General features: G+C 31.1%; 1 protein-coding gene across 1 annotated transcript in view; it reads left to right on the top strand.

Annotated features, from left to right (window-relative positions):
* Positions 1–14,914, top strand: part of LOC129224040 (transmembrane protein 39A-like) — a 36,755-nt gene that overhangs the window by 3,938 nt on the left and 17,903 nt on the right. The window contains exon 3 of the mRNA XM_054858437.1: positions 5,744–5,827. Coding sequence (XP_054714412.1) covers positions 5,744–5,827 — 84 coding nt within the window. The remainder of the gene's footprint in view (positions 1–5,743; positions 5,828–14,914) is intronic.

The following is a 14,914-nucleotide window of genomic DNA, read 5'->3' as shown; positions in this document are numbered from 1 at the left end:
CAACAAATTGCCTCCTCCAGGCTTTGGGAGTGTTGATTTAGAAAATTTTCTGTGTATGTAATAGGTGTGGCAAATAGGGTCACTAGGTTTCCATGCTATAAATATAAGTAGTGACAATTATATTTTAATTCGCTGTTCTTTAGTTATATACTTAAATGTTTATGCATTCTTATAATTTAAATTTTGAAAAACCCTCGACCCCCTACCATAAAAATAAACTCTATTTTCCATATCTGAAATATAAGTTTAAAAAAATTCCAGATCGGAATAATGTAAAAATCTATACTTTAAACTGTCTTCTATTTCAGTACATAGTCCTTTATTATCATTAAATTCCTCTTGCAATTCACAAGATTTAGAAACCGAAATGGGTATTTATCCTAACCTGTTGAACCTTTTTTCTATATCTGGTCTACCACAGCGCAAAAAAGCTTGACAACTATTGATATCTGCTGGCATTTCATCAATGTTAGACAAATGCCATATTAGGGACAAAGATGCTGCTCATTAATTAACAGCCTATGTAGATGCAGTAAATTTAAATTCAAATAACCTTATGATCAATTCTACATCCCTTAAGAGAGCAAGAGAAAATCTTCGAGAGGTTAAATCAGATTTCATGAATTTAAAAAGTTGGTTTTTTAGTTACTCCCTGGGATACAAAGCTACATCCAGATGTAATTGGAAAAACACGCCGATAGGCTTACCATGATAGCTTCAGGTTCCAATGTTGAACAGCTACTCAGAATTTCTGAGATATTTCTTCAGTTGTGTATGATATCTTAGATGATTGCTCTTTATTGCTAACTGTTCAAGCTGTAGTGTTTTATACAGCTGCTCACAGTACCGGCCGTATAAATTGTGCATGTAATTTTTTAGAGCAAAAGCTGAACGGTGATATATTGCATTTGTATTGCTATCATCACGCAATTGAAATCGTACAGCAGAGTGTCTTTAAAGAAGTTCTTGCCTTTCTTAGTTCTAGACTTGATATTCCATTATTTAAGCTCTTAAAAATTCAAAAATTACACATACCACTTAAATTCTAAAAGAAGAATTTGATGACATATTATTGTTCATAGAAAGAGGAATTAAGAAATATTACAAAGAATTCTCATAACATAAAATAATATTTCTTGATGAAGTCCTCCGTCCTACAGGGATAGTTTTCGGCAACCTGGAGCTTATCCCTGACCCAGAGGGGTGGCAAAAGGAATTTATTGTTTGAAAATTTATATATTTAGGAAGCAATTTAAATTGACACTACATGAAGAGATTGCCTGTAAATGCTGTTTTACAGTTAAATGTTGTATGAAGATATAGTTTTTCGCAGCAACCCATTCTAGGCCTTTTAAATTAATATTAAGTCTAGTGTCTAAAAAACCTGCAGCACACAAAATGATGACAAACATGCAGCAGAAGCAGTGATTGAAAAATTCATAAATCACTTATGGTACAGGGGTCTGGCCAGAGGATATTTGGGTTTGTTAACGGACCCTTCACAAAAATGCGATCAACCAAAACGGACCTTTCACAAAATCTCGATCAACCAAAACGGACCCTTCACAAAATTCTGATAAACAAGAACGGATCTTTCACAAATTGTTTACTGAAAGAGCAAATCTGAAAGCAAAATAAGGCATATTTCCCATGTATGAAGTGTATAAAAGGGATAATTTTTGGAACGTTTTTTAAAGTCAAATTAGACGGATCAGCTTATACAACATCTGCTAATTTTGCTAAGAAAAAAAAATCGGCACTCTTGTGATGCGCCTGCAAGCGATAAATAATTGCTACTGCCAAATAAATATAATGCTTGTTGTTGGAATACTTTCTTAGTAAAGATCTTCCTCTTTATAGAATCAATTACAAATCAATAAAACTGTTTGATAAGTTACAAACACCAAAAGATGTTTTCCTATTTGATCCTGATTCATGGCAAAATGAAGGAAGCTATTTAAAGGGAAGAGATGTCGTTAAAATGCTGAAAGTTGTAAATGATACAACTAAAAGAGGAGCACAATTAATCGAAGAATTTCACAATCAATTTACCAAATATGAGTCACAAAAGCAATTTAGTATTTTACAGACACTCCAAGACTATCGGGAAAAAAAATGCACACGATTGAGATACATTGAGAAAAGCGTACGATTAAGGTAAAGTTTCTAAAGCAATATTTCATTCTTATTCAATGTAAAATCTTTAGACGATATGAATTAATTAAAAAGAGTGCTACCTCGCAGCAAAAATATTTTGCAAACATAGGAGAAATGATGTACGGGGTCTGAAGTAAAAACTCGAAGATTTGTGGGAAAATTATCAAAAGTGTTAAAGTTCAACGTCCTAGGGGCACGTGTTATTGTTGACCGATCGAGTTCAAATTTTGCACCGATTACTTTTGATTATAGTGTCACAAAACTTGGAGGCGTCACTTGTTGAACTCCGAATTTTTTTTCCCCATATAAATAAGGACCACTCTAATATATATATATATACTTATCTTTCCACTTATCTATTTATCTATCTATCTATCTACTTATCTATCTACCTATCTATCTATCTATCTACTTACTTATCTACATATATATATATATATATATATACTTATCTGTCCACTTATCAATTTAGCTATCTACTTATCGATTGATTTATCTACTTATCTATCTACCTATCTATATACTTATCTATCTATCTAGCTGCTTTTTTACCTATCTATCTATCTACCTATCTATCTATCTATCTATCTGTCTCCTTATCAGTGTATCTACCTATCTATATCTATCCACTAGAGACGTACCGAGTACTCGGTAACTACTCGGTACTCGGCCTACTCGGCCAAATTCTGATCAGATACTCGGCCAATACCGAGTATTTGCAAAAAATTGAATATTGTCCAAGGTAAAAATTGTCCCTAAAATTTATAAAAAAAAGAGCAAGCATTATATTCTGCAATCATTTACAATTAAAATTTATAAGTCAGATTTAAATTTTGAGAATAATGAAGTTTGTAATGCTAATGAATAAATCTTTATTTTAATGTCCCCAAAGTTAATAAAACTTATTTATTAAAAATTATGCAAACAAGGTATAGAAAAGGTATAGTAAGTATAGAAAATATGGAGTTTTTATATTAAAAATGGATTTTCGCTACAAACAAAAATTAGTTATAAAAAATATAAAAATACCTTTGCTTAAAAAATAAAAGGAAATATAACAACGTTAAAAGTACAGTGCAGGAACACTGCAGACACGTGTTTTGGCGTTACAAGGAATTCTTTTTCGATTCACAAAATGGTAGCTCGTGGATTTAAAGGCATCCGACAACAGTCAGATTTTTTTGTCGAATATCTTTACATTCTTTAGCTCACATGTTATGCGCTGAAAAAGACGTTCCTTGTAACGGGGGGGGGGGGGGGGGGGGGGGGCAGAAACACGTGTCTGCAGTGTTCCTGCACATTTGTTGCATTAAAAAAATTATGTTTGGTGGGCTAAAACTATAATTGATTGGTATACATTGAAACCCCTCCTAACGGACACCCCTCTGCCGACAATTTTTAATTCCCCAGTTCCAATGCAAATAACATTATTAAACCCCTATCCTGCGAACACCTCTCTATTGCGGACAAAAAAAAAGTCCTGTTAGTGTCCGCATTAGAGGGATTTTACTGTAATTTGTTTTAATTCCAACTTGATTAATCATACCTTTTATTTATTTATTTTTAATTTTAAAAATAATTTTTTTGTAAAATTTTTGACACAAACAATTGTTTATATAATGCGCAATTGAATTTCAGCAGGAATTTAGTTTTAAAAACTATTATATGGACAAGGAGGTCTATACTACTATTTCAATAAGTTCAAAGTTCATCACATGTGTGTCGGTGGTTCTTCTTAAAACATAATTGGTATTTGGTAACTCGGCCGAGTATTGAAAGGCCGAGTACTCAGTAACTCGGTACTCGGCCGAGTAGTGAAAGGCCGAGTACTCGGTACTCGGCTACTCGGCCAAAGTGCTACTCGGTACGTCTCTACTATCCACCAATCTATATCTATCGGTCTATCCACCTGTCTATATCTACCTACTATCTATCTCTATATCAGTCTCTCTACCTAGCTATCTATCTCTATATTAGTCTCTCTATCTACCTATCTATCTATTAACCACTACCTATCTATTTTTCTATCAATAAATCTATCAATCTATCTACCTACCTACCTATTCTATCTCTATATTTATCTAAATATATATCTATTTCCCTCTTATTTTTTATATATCTCTATATATTCCTCTATCTATTTATCTATCTATCTATGTACAAACATACATACATATCTACCTATCTATTCTCTCTCAGATATATATATTTCTATTTCTCTATCTCTCTATCTATCAGGTAGATAAAGATATAGTAGATCAGAGAGATAAAGATATAGAAAGATAGATGTAGGTAGGTAGGTTAATTTACAGATAGAGATATAGATAGATAAAAGATAAAACTCAGTAAAAAGTGCATTGTTTACAAAGACAAAAATGAAGAAATTATAAAATATATAATGAAATACATAAATAAATAAGCATATAAAACTATCTGCATTACAAAAAAGTACAAAAATGAAAATATCTCAAAGAAACTTCAAATTTCTTTTTAAATCAAAAGAAATTTTGCCATTATTCATTCACTGGGTTTTCGCAAATTTTCGTACCCAGTGACTGAACACCCCTCTACCTGAAAATCTACGCATTCTGCATTGACTGAAACAATTTAAATTCATACCCTAAATATGTATACTTAATTTTTCTTTCATACAGTTTAAAAAATAAAATTTATCGATAAAAATAATATGTATCAAAATAATTGCTGGCACGAAACCAGCCTTATTATTTTGAAAGAGAGAAAGAACGATTCACGGCAGTCAAAATTTCAAATTTTTTCCAGGAAAAAAATACGTATCCAAAGTAACCAATCAGGTGTCACATAGCTTAGAATATCAGTAAAGAAGGCTTTTTTAGTCAATTTATTCAGAAAAAAAATTTTGGAAGCTTATTTTTTTAAAAAAAAGACGCGCTGTTCATTCACTGGGTGGTGTTCACTCACTGGTCGGTCTACCCTAAATGCTTTTTATTATTTAAGAAAATAATGACTTTATTGTAAATACTTGGGTTTTGTGTGCATTTAGTATACAAAAGTGAATAAATAAATAAAGTAATTTAATTATTAAAATAAAATAAAAGCACCATTTCTACTACAAAATTCTTTTGAGAATGTGACCTTTTAATTCAGTTGAATTGCTATTTTATCCGGAAGCACCCTATCCTATTTCGATCTGGGGAAAACACAAATAGATCTGAGTCAAGCTGAAGATTTTTTCTGCCACACTCCTTTTCCTCCCCGCCTCATGCACTTAATAAATAAAACTTGGTATGTCTAAAAATTGCATGGCATTAAAAAAAAAAATTTATATCAAAATTTTCCTTTTAAAAAATCAATTTTTACATTGAAAGTGCAATGTGCATGGAGAAATGAAAAGAGGAGTGAAGCATTATGAAAAATTGTTTGAAAATTTTTATTGGTACTCACAGTACTTGATCTGATCTTGAAAATCTGCAAAAAATATGATAATTAACTGAATTAACAGTCTTGCTTGTAGGATTGCTTATTTTAAAAGTATCTTTTTTTATAAGAATTACTTTTTATTCATTGTGTAGCACATAGTAATTAACTTAGTTGCATTGTGTTTCAGAATTATTATCTGATTGACTACCATGTTTTGATAATTAACATGGTTATGGTTGGAAGAAGATTACCTATCTGCTTTCTGAAACAGGTATAATTTTGAACTTTTATTTTTACAGTAAAACAAGAGTGCCCTTATGGGAGGTCACTGTGACCTTCCAAAAGTTGTCTTTATTCGCCAAATTTTTCGGATGATTTGTCAAATTTGGAGACAGCATTAAATAAATTGCATTTCGTAAATGCTTTTAATTACAAAAATTGCCATAAAAATTATATTCTTCTTTAATGTCTCTTCTCATTACATGTAGGTGTGTGTGTGTTCATATTTCATCATTTGGCAAATTGAACCCCCCCCCCCCCTAAAAATGTAAGTTCGAGCCGTCCCTGCAGTAAAATTCCATTTCTGATGAAGTTAAATTGACCAGGGAAACCATTTCACTGTAGTGAAATTTCGTTATACAGAAATTATAATGAACCTTTGTAAAAAAAAATGGGGATCTTTTAAGTAAGTCCCCATTAACAGCAAAATGTTTGCTATGACAGTTTTCATGAAAATGGGATTTGACTGTAGTATAGAAGCTGAAATTTGTTTAATAAGTGTATTGTTAATCAAAGAAGATGAATCATTCATGAAATCTGACCATTGGTGAGAAATTTGTTTAAATGGAAAGTTTTTAACATTGAAATTCTTTTGGTAAGACAAACATAAATCTTTTAAAAAGGCTTTCAAATTGTTATGTTGCTTCTGAGTAAATTAGCCCATGTTTTGGCATAGTAGGACTGTTTATTAAAGATGCAATAATGTCGATGTTTTTTTCTCAATGGGTCTTTATTTTTCATGTTTTTTTTTATGTCAATGTTTTATAATTGAAACAAAAATATTTTTTAAAAATGTTAGTATATTTACAGTTAACATAAGCTGCTATATTAATTAGTGATCTATCACATTGGAACAGTGGTGCTGCCAGGGGTTGGGATTTCAAACCCCTCCCAGAATTCCGACACACTCCCCCCCTCCCCCACAAAGAAGGTGAAAAATAGAATATTTAAACTTTTCCGGAAAGAATATGTTTTAACAAAATAGCTTACTGTTTACTGAACGGGAAGTAATTAAATTAATTTCCGGTTTTAAAAAACATGCTTTTCTTTTAAGGCTTATAACATTTTTCCCTTGGATTTAAATTTTATATTGTGATTTTAGAAGAACGATTAAAGGATGTAGCTCTTCTGTACAGTCATTAAAAACTGTATCTGAAGAGGACGTTTTACGTAATCTAGTGGAAAACATCCCCACGAAAAATGGGTATAAGAGTAAAATAAAATAAATTATAAATATAGTACCTTTTTTTTCCTCCTTTTCTTTATTTTAAAGTAATTGTGATTGTGATATAGAAATTATTTCACAAATTATTGGCTATATATAAGTGATATAAATTAATAATTACTGTACCATAGAAACTGTTTGACTAAACATATTAAATAATATTTTCACATTAAAAATTAATGAAAAAGAAGGCAAAAATTTTGTGTTTTAAAAACACAAAATTTTCAAAATTTCTGGCTGCACCACTGCTTTGGAAGAACTTTTATACAGTTGGTTGTCTGTAGAAATAGGCTTATATTACAAAAAAATATCAACTTTTTAATAGCACCTTGTTAACTAGAATACAGTAGAGAACCAATTATCCGGGAAGTTTGGGACCATAGCTATCCCGGATATCTGAATTTCCCGGTTTTCTGGATCGCTAAAAAGAGTTTTTGGTCGATTGTTTATAAAACTTAAATTACTATAATAAATAGTAATACGTATTAAAATAAAAAGAAAACAGTTCAGAAATGCTTATCAATATCGAAACATAAAAAACTACCAATGAGAGAATAATTTAAACACCAAAAACTTAAGTTATTTAATAAGATCTGAGACTCTCACATTCATTTTGAAAAGGAAAGAAAAACACCAATTTTCGATGTTTTAAAATGAAAGAGAATGAAGGGAAGGGCAAGAAACAAGTTTTTGAACGTAAATGCGCGATTCTTCTACTATAGTGTATGAGAGAATTTGTTTTCATGAACGCGTTTTTTTTTTTTTTTTTTAACTTTTTTGTAAAGGTTTGGCGTTAGCGATTATTGATAACTATTGCTTTTGCATTAAGTTAATACCAATTGAAATTTAATTTATGAGTTCCTGCAGCTTTATTACAGTCTTGCGTTTAACGATTTCTAGATTCCATCAACTATCCGAAAAATTCAAGAAATCGTGGTGTTTCACGCGCTTTTGCGACCTCATTGCGCTCTAAAAGGTTTTAATTAAAGGCCATTCAATTAAATATTGCATTATAATGTGACAATATTCATTTCTTTAGTTTTCAGTTAAAATAAAACACAAAAATTTCAGATTTACGTGTGTACGTTTTAGTTCAAGAAAATATTCCGGAAAATTTTCCCTGCGTTAAAGACAACCGTTTGAAGTTCATTTTTGTAAACATTTTCCTGAGTTATAGATGAGTAATATGGTATTTATTAAGAAACCGCTCATTTTCTTTTAGGTATTTCAAAAAAAAAAAAAAAGCTTAGTTTTTCAGAAATTGCCGAAAATGCGTATTTTAAAAAAATGGCGGGAAAATCGGCAAGAGGTTGCCGGTTTTCTGGTTTCCCGGTTTTTCGGTTCCCGGATAAAAGGTTCTGCACTGTATTAAGTGCTATAAAGATTTCTACAAATATATACTCGAGTTTAATTTGTTTTCCTCTAATGTATTTAAGAATCAATATTATTGTTCCTCCTCCTCTCTTAATATGGCTTTGATTTGAAAAAAGTATGATTTTACTTTAGATATTTACTATAATGTTACTAGTATTTCAAATCACTATAAATATTTTTAGTCATTAAATGTTTTGCCTTTCCAACCAACCAGCCATGATGATAACCAATTTTTATAATCATGTTTTTCTTTTGTTTCTTTTCTTGTGTGTGAGTGGATGTGTTATCTAGTTTGAAAAACATTACAAAATTCACTAACTGATTCAAATTAATTTTTAAATAACTTGCTCCCTATTTTATGTTATCCAGTGGAAAATTAAAAGAGATTATAAATCTATTAATTTAAATATGTATTGTTGATTCAGTATTTTGTATTTTAAACATTTACATCAATATTATTTCTTCCTTTGTATTACTCAATTTGAAATGTTAAAAAAATAATTTGGTTATTATTAACTTTTGTTTGACAGTTCAAAAATCTTTGTTATAAATAAATAAATGTACAGGCTGTGAATTCATATCTAGCATGAAAAACATTCATTAGATTTTATTATGTAAAGTAACATGTAAAAAAGTACCATGTGTTTTGGTTGATTTATCAATGCCATTAATTTTGTTATTTTGAACATTTGTAGCACATCTCCAGTCTCTACTATGCAGGGTTTGTGAATTTAAATCATGGATTAAATCCATGATTTAAATCAAGTGATTTTTAAAAAAAATCATTGATTTAAATCAATTGCTGCTACTATGTATACTACAGAAATGGATTTATGATTGTCGTGTTTAGCAATGAATATAAAGATACAATTCACACACAACAAATGAGGCAGTGAGAAGCAAAGGGATGTAAGTGGACATTTTCAAGTTTTGAGTAAAACGAGAATAAAGATGACTTCCTAGGTAGGCTTTCATTGATTTTTTTTCTTCTAAATCATGCTGTATAGCAGCAACTACCAGGATTACTAGTACCATTCTTTCTACATAACATGTGAGGGGTTCACCTACCATGTGTACTGGTTACAGGGGTATGAGTAGTCTTATATATCCTATATTTTCAAAAAAAAGCATCAAACGTGTCCTATATTTCCTATATTTTTGAAATTGTCCTTTATTTCCTGTATTCTTATAGTTTGTTATAAAAAAATTGTAGAAAATTACCATTGAAAAGCCTTTTAGTCACTTGATTCGCTAATTAAAGACTGCTTAAAAACAAGATGCTTGTTTACAAATTTTTTTTTTTTTTTGGAATCTCTGCCAGCACCTGTCTCTTTAAATTTTGTAGAGTATTTTTGACAAAATTTTCAATTTATTTTAAGAGAAAGCTTCAATGGTCTATATTTTATGACAAGCTCTCCAAACTATTGATGAAGCACTTTGCCAATGAATTTTCACTAACAACAAAATGTGGGAAGATTCAGCCGCTAGTAATGTTAAAAAAAAGGGTCTATTTGAAATATTTAAATGTAGGTAATAATGCCAAAAAAAAAAATAATAATAATAATAAAACAAAACAATAAATAAATAAAAATAAATAAAATAAAAAAGATAATTTAACCTTGCCTGGATTCAAAATTTGAACTTCAATTTTTTATTTGAACACAATATTTTTAGCAGAATTGGTTATTAAAAAAGGCTTTTCAGAAATTTAAAAAAAGAAATAAAATTTTTACAGGATCCTTCCATTGAATATGTCACTATCTCGTAGGACTCGACCGATGCATCGGCCTGGCCGATGGTTCAACAATTTAGCCATCGGCGGCCGATGCTAACTTGCGGGAAACATCGGCCCATCGGCCTTAAAAAACATCGAAAAGCCGATGGAATTGGCCGATGTTTTTGAAAAAAAAAAAAGGATCTTTGCTGTTTTACTTTTTAATACAAAGTAAATGGAGTTGTTGTTTTCATATAAAATTATTTACTAAAATTTCAGTATGAATTTCTATTTTTAGTCATCCCTAGAAGAGTTTTTAATACTACATTCAGGTACCAAAGAAGTTAATTATTGCGTTGTTTCTTGCAGCAGGGTGTACGTATGTATCTGTCATAAGTCATAACTCAAAAATGATAATCTGTAGAACGTTAAAGTTTCGTATGTGGGGTCTGCGGAAGTTCCAGTTGTGCACTTCCCTTTTTGTTTTCGATCAGGTGTTCTGAAAAGCCTGTTTACTCATTTTTTGTGGCTATTAATTACTTATTTCAATGCAAAACTAATATAGCGTCTCAGACTGACGATCATTTGGTGATATATTGCCGAATTGGAGACTATGGAAACAAATATGAGATGGCGAAACCGATTTTTGTGTCATTTTATTAGATTCCCATTGAACCAACGGTAATTTTTAATTTTTCGATATTTGTAATATGAATCACAGTGATGCAGTCTTTTCTGCATCGTTTCGGCGGAGTTACAAGTTTGGGGCCCGTCGAAATGCATTTTAAGGATCACAGAAGTTGCAAAACATTTATCATTCGCATTTTTGTAACTCCTTCGGTGGCCCTATGGTTATAGGGCCTCTCGCGCAATTGCAACATTTGCTATATTTTAAATCCGCCATTGTACGTCAAAACAAACTCAGGGTTTTGAAAGGGTTTTCTGCTTAATGTTTATATGATTATTTTGAACTCTATTTTTACGACTATTTTTTGAATTTCCAAGAACACTTGCGTGCCCCTCCTCCCACTCCCTCAATTTCTGAAATTAAACTCTAGTTGCACTTATGAGTTGTTTAAAACTAGCACCATTCATAAAATTGGAGTTTTTTTTTTTTTTTTTCAAACTTTATCTATTGTTTAGAAAGAATTTAGGGCATTAATGTAAGAAATTGATTAAAGACGTTTTGAATGGCGACATAATTCGGAAATCAAAGGGAATTTTGATTTTTTTTTTTTTTCGGAAGTGCTGAAGTAGATTCAGAAACTCTTCCGAGGCGTTGGTGATAGCTGTTCTGTACTTAAAAAAATGAGGCAGAGGTTGGGGACGAAGTGTGATTTACTCCAAAATCTGAGGATGACCCCCCTAACCCTACCTTGTCGTTTCAAGCATTTCTTAAATATTTAGCAATTATTTATTTTGGTCAAGAAATGTCATTTTGCGTATTTCTCATACTTGTTTCATCTATATTTCGTAAATTGCCATCTTTTTTGCATCTTTAATAGCGATTGATTTTTTTTTCTGTTGTAAGTAACTATTTTTATGTATTTATATAAAATCAATGAATAAGTTATTTTCGTTTTTTATAGAAAAGTTTCAAGGATTTTCTATTATGCAATTTTTCAAATTTCAGAAAATTATTGTTAAATTGAAAAATTTAATTTGAACTTGTTTGTAAAGCTTCATAAAAGATTAAACAATCAAATTGTTCAATACTATGTGTGCAAACATCAGATCAAGTAGTATATGTATTCAGTTATTAACTTGGTGTAAATATTGAGTTTGTTTATTGTACCTGTGTTTTAAGAACCTTGCTCTTTTCATGGCTATTTTTTTTCAGCAAAATGTATGTCACTGTTATAGCTTTTATGAAAAATGCAAACTTTTCTATTCATTAATTTTAAATAAGTATAAAAATATTCCTGTTTTGATTTAATATTGTAATTTATCTGTTACCTTTTTTGTTTAATTTGATGACTAAAAAATGTCTACGTGCAATCTTTCCACTTTAATTGCGTAATTTGTTGACGGTTTCATAGTTCTATTCTTATTATTATTATTATTTTTTTTTGAATGAATAAACAACGTAATTTAATTTTTTTAAAACTATGTTTAGTGTACCTAAATCCATACATTATTACAACATTACTGAAATCTTAGTTATATGCTCAATTAAAAAAAAACAAATCAATTGGTTATTAAACAGTGTCTTTGTTTTTCTTCCTTCTTTTTTTGGCTATTGTTCTTTCTCTTTCATCATACAGCAGTAAAAAAAGGAGAAGCATAACTACACCCTATGCAGATTGTACGTATTACAATGCAAAAGTTCGGGGACAAGCTGTATAAAATCTTACCCAGAATAGTTCACATTACCGAAGCACATCCACCTTCAAAAGGTCGCCTTAAGGGACTATGTACTTCTTCCAGTGTTCATATAACTTTTGGAAACACTATTGGAAGTCATTTTTCGCTACCTTCTATGATGCAGCTTCATCTTCTCCTGACGGAAAAAAGCGGCGTCTATGCAAATATTTTCTTGCTGGGAACAGTTAAAAGTCACACGGAGCTAAGTCCGACGAAATGTTATGTTATTTGTTTGTCATATCAGAGTATTGACCAATCGAACCGTGCATCCTCAACATGAAAGTCGCCTTCTTCCCCACGATGAAGTTAAAGCAGCAGCGCAAAAGGCCTTACAGGAATTTGCGAAAAATGTCTTCCAGGAGTGCTTCTAAAAGCTATACGAACGTTGGCAGAAGTGCATAATCGTTCAAGGTGACTATTTTGTAGATAGATATATGCTTCGGTAATGTGAACTATTCAGGGTAAGGTTTTATACAACTTGACCTCGAACTGTTAGATCATACTACGTACGTATGAGTTTTCAATTTACTATTTCATAACGTTTTTGAGTGACGCAAGTTTACGCGTATGAAGACATCACAAGAGAATTTGCGATAATTAACTGAGGAGGCGTTCAAAATGGATATTTGGTTATCTATATGTTCTTAGGTACATATGTATATACAGATGTGCCGAAAAAACTTGTGAAGTATAAATTTGGTGATAGTAAAATAGAAATTTAGGTCGAAATTTGATTTTTTTCTTTTTTGTGATTACATTTCTTTATTCGTAGAAAGGAAGTAAAGTGAAATGAATCAATGATCCTTTAAATCCCTGACAATCTTATCAATTTATTTTTGTTTGATTTTTTTTTTCCATCGGCCAACGGCATCGGCCATCGGCCATCGGCAATCGGCCAACAATCGGCATCGGCCCATCGGCCAAAAAATGCCATCGGTCGAGCCCTACTATCTCGTTAAGAATTTTAAAGAATGGGGATTGGATGTTACTTGGATGTAAATTAATTCATTTTGGAAAAATACTTCGTAATGATAAAAATTGATCAGCTTTCTTGATGCAAATACTTAGGTTTTTTAGCAGTGAAAGTCTTTAGCACCTTTCATAAGATGTAGCATCAGTTGAAAGAGGTTTTTCTCACAAGCAAAAAGATACTGACATAAGAAAGATCATCTTAAAGCATTGACTCTATAATTAGAGTTTTAAGGTTGATTAAGGTACTGCAATTGGGAAAGCAATAAATTATGCATGCATTACCAAGGAAAGAGTTTCGCTTTATCATGTTTTATTATAGGTACTAAATACGAAATTCATAAAGAAATGGGAAATTCTTGTAGAGATGCATATCAATCAAAGGCAAAAGAAAAGGTTCATGTACCTTCCAAAAAAAAAAAAAAAAATAGTGAAACTTGGAGAAAAAATTGGTTTTGCACAGTCTGATTAATGTAAGCAGTCAAGGCATAGAAAATGGCCTCAAACGTAAATACATATATATATATGCATAAACTTTTTTTTTCTGAAGCTATTCATTCAAGAACTGCAGACTCATTCTAAGTAAAAGTTATAACTTTTATTTGGGTTTTTTAGCTGTATGCAGTATGATTAATTGAAAGCATTGATAATAATTTATGCAAGAATATCTAGATTATATATATATTATGTATTGTTTATTTTTTCATATCAGTATTATTCTTAAAACATGTCCTATATTTGTCCTATATTTTTGGTGGAAAATGTCCTATGTATTAAAAGTTGACCACTTCTACCCCTGTGGTTATCTCCAAATTTTTTATTTTGCCACTTACACCCCTTTGCTTCTCACTACCTCAAACGTATATTTTATAGTTCTGCAACATGAAACAGCACAGATACATTGCATAATAATTTTCTACAAGAAAAGAAACTGAAACCATGGCAACCACAAACTTCATACAGCTTGGTAAAACTTTAACAAAGACTTGTTGCCAGGTTCAAAGCACAACAATGATGAAAGCATTTCAATAATGCTATTAACATTTTACAAAACATTCTCTTGATTACACTATTTGAGGCAGTGAGACGCAAAGGGATGTAAGTGGACATTTTCTAGTTTTGAGTAAAACGTGTTTAAAGTTGAGGTTCTAGGTAAGCTTTCATTTAAAAACTTTTCTTAATCATGCTGTATAGCAACACCTACGAGGGCAACTTGTACTATCTCTTGCCCCAAGACAGAAGAGAGGTTTCATGGGTGCCCATATGCAAAATTTTAACGGAGGAGGGGCTCAGATATTTTCCCTATGGTTTAGCAGGATATTTTCCCAATGGAAACGATTTCAGTACAGATTAGAGTTATTAAAGTTTGACATTTTCAATGCCTTATTCATTAATGGTTGGCGAAAAGATGTTTTCACATTTTAGCAAAGAAA

Source organism: Uloborus diversus, chromosome 6, assembly GCF_026930045.1.
Source record: "Uloborus diversus isolate 005 chromosome 6, Udiv.v.3.1, whole genome shotgun sequence".
NCBI classification, from domain to species: Eukaryota; Metazoa; Arthropoda; class Arachnida; order Araneae; family Uloboridae; genus Uloborus; species Uloborus diversus.
The sequence above is the reverse complement of the archived record's forward strand: the minus strand, read 5'-3'. Positions and strand labels throughout refer to the sequence as shown.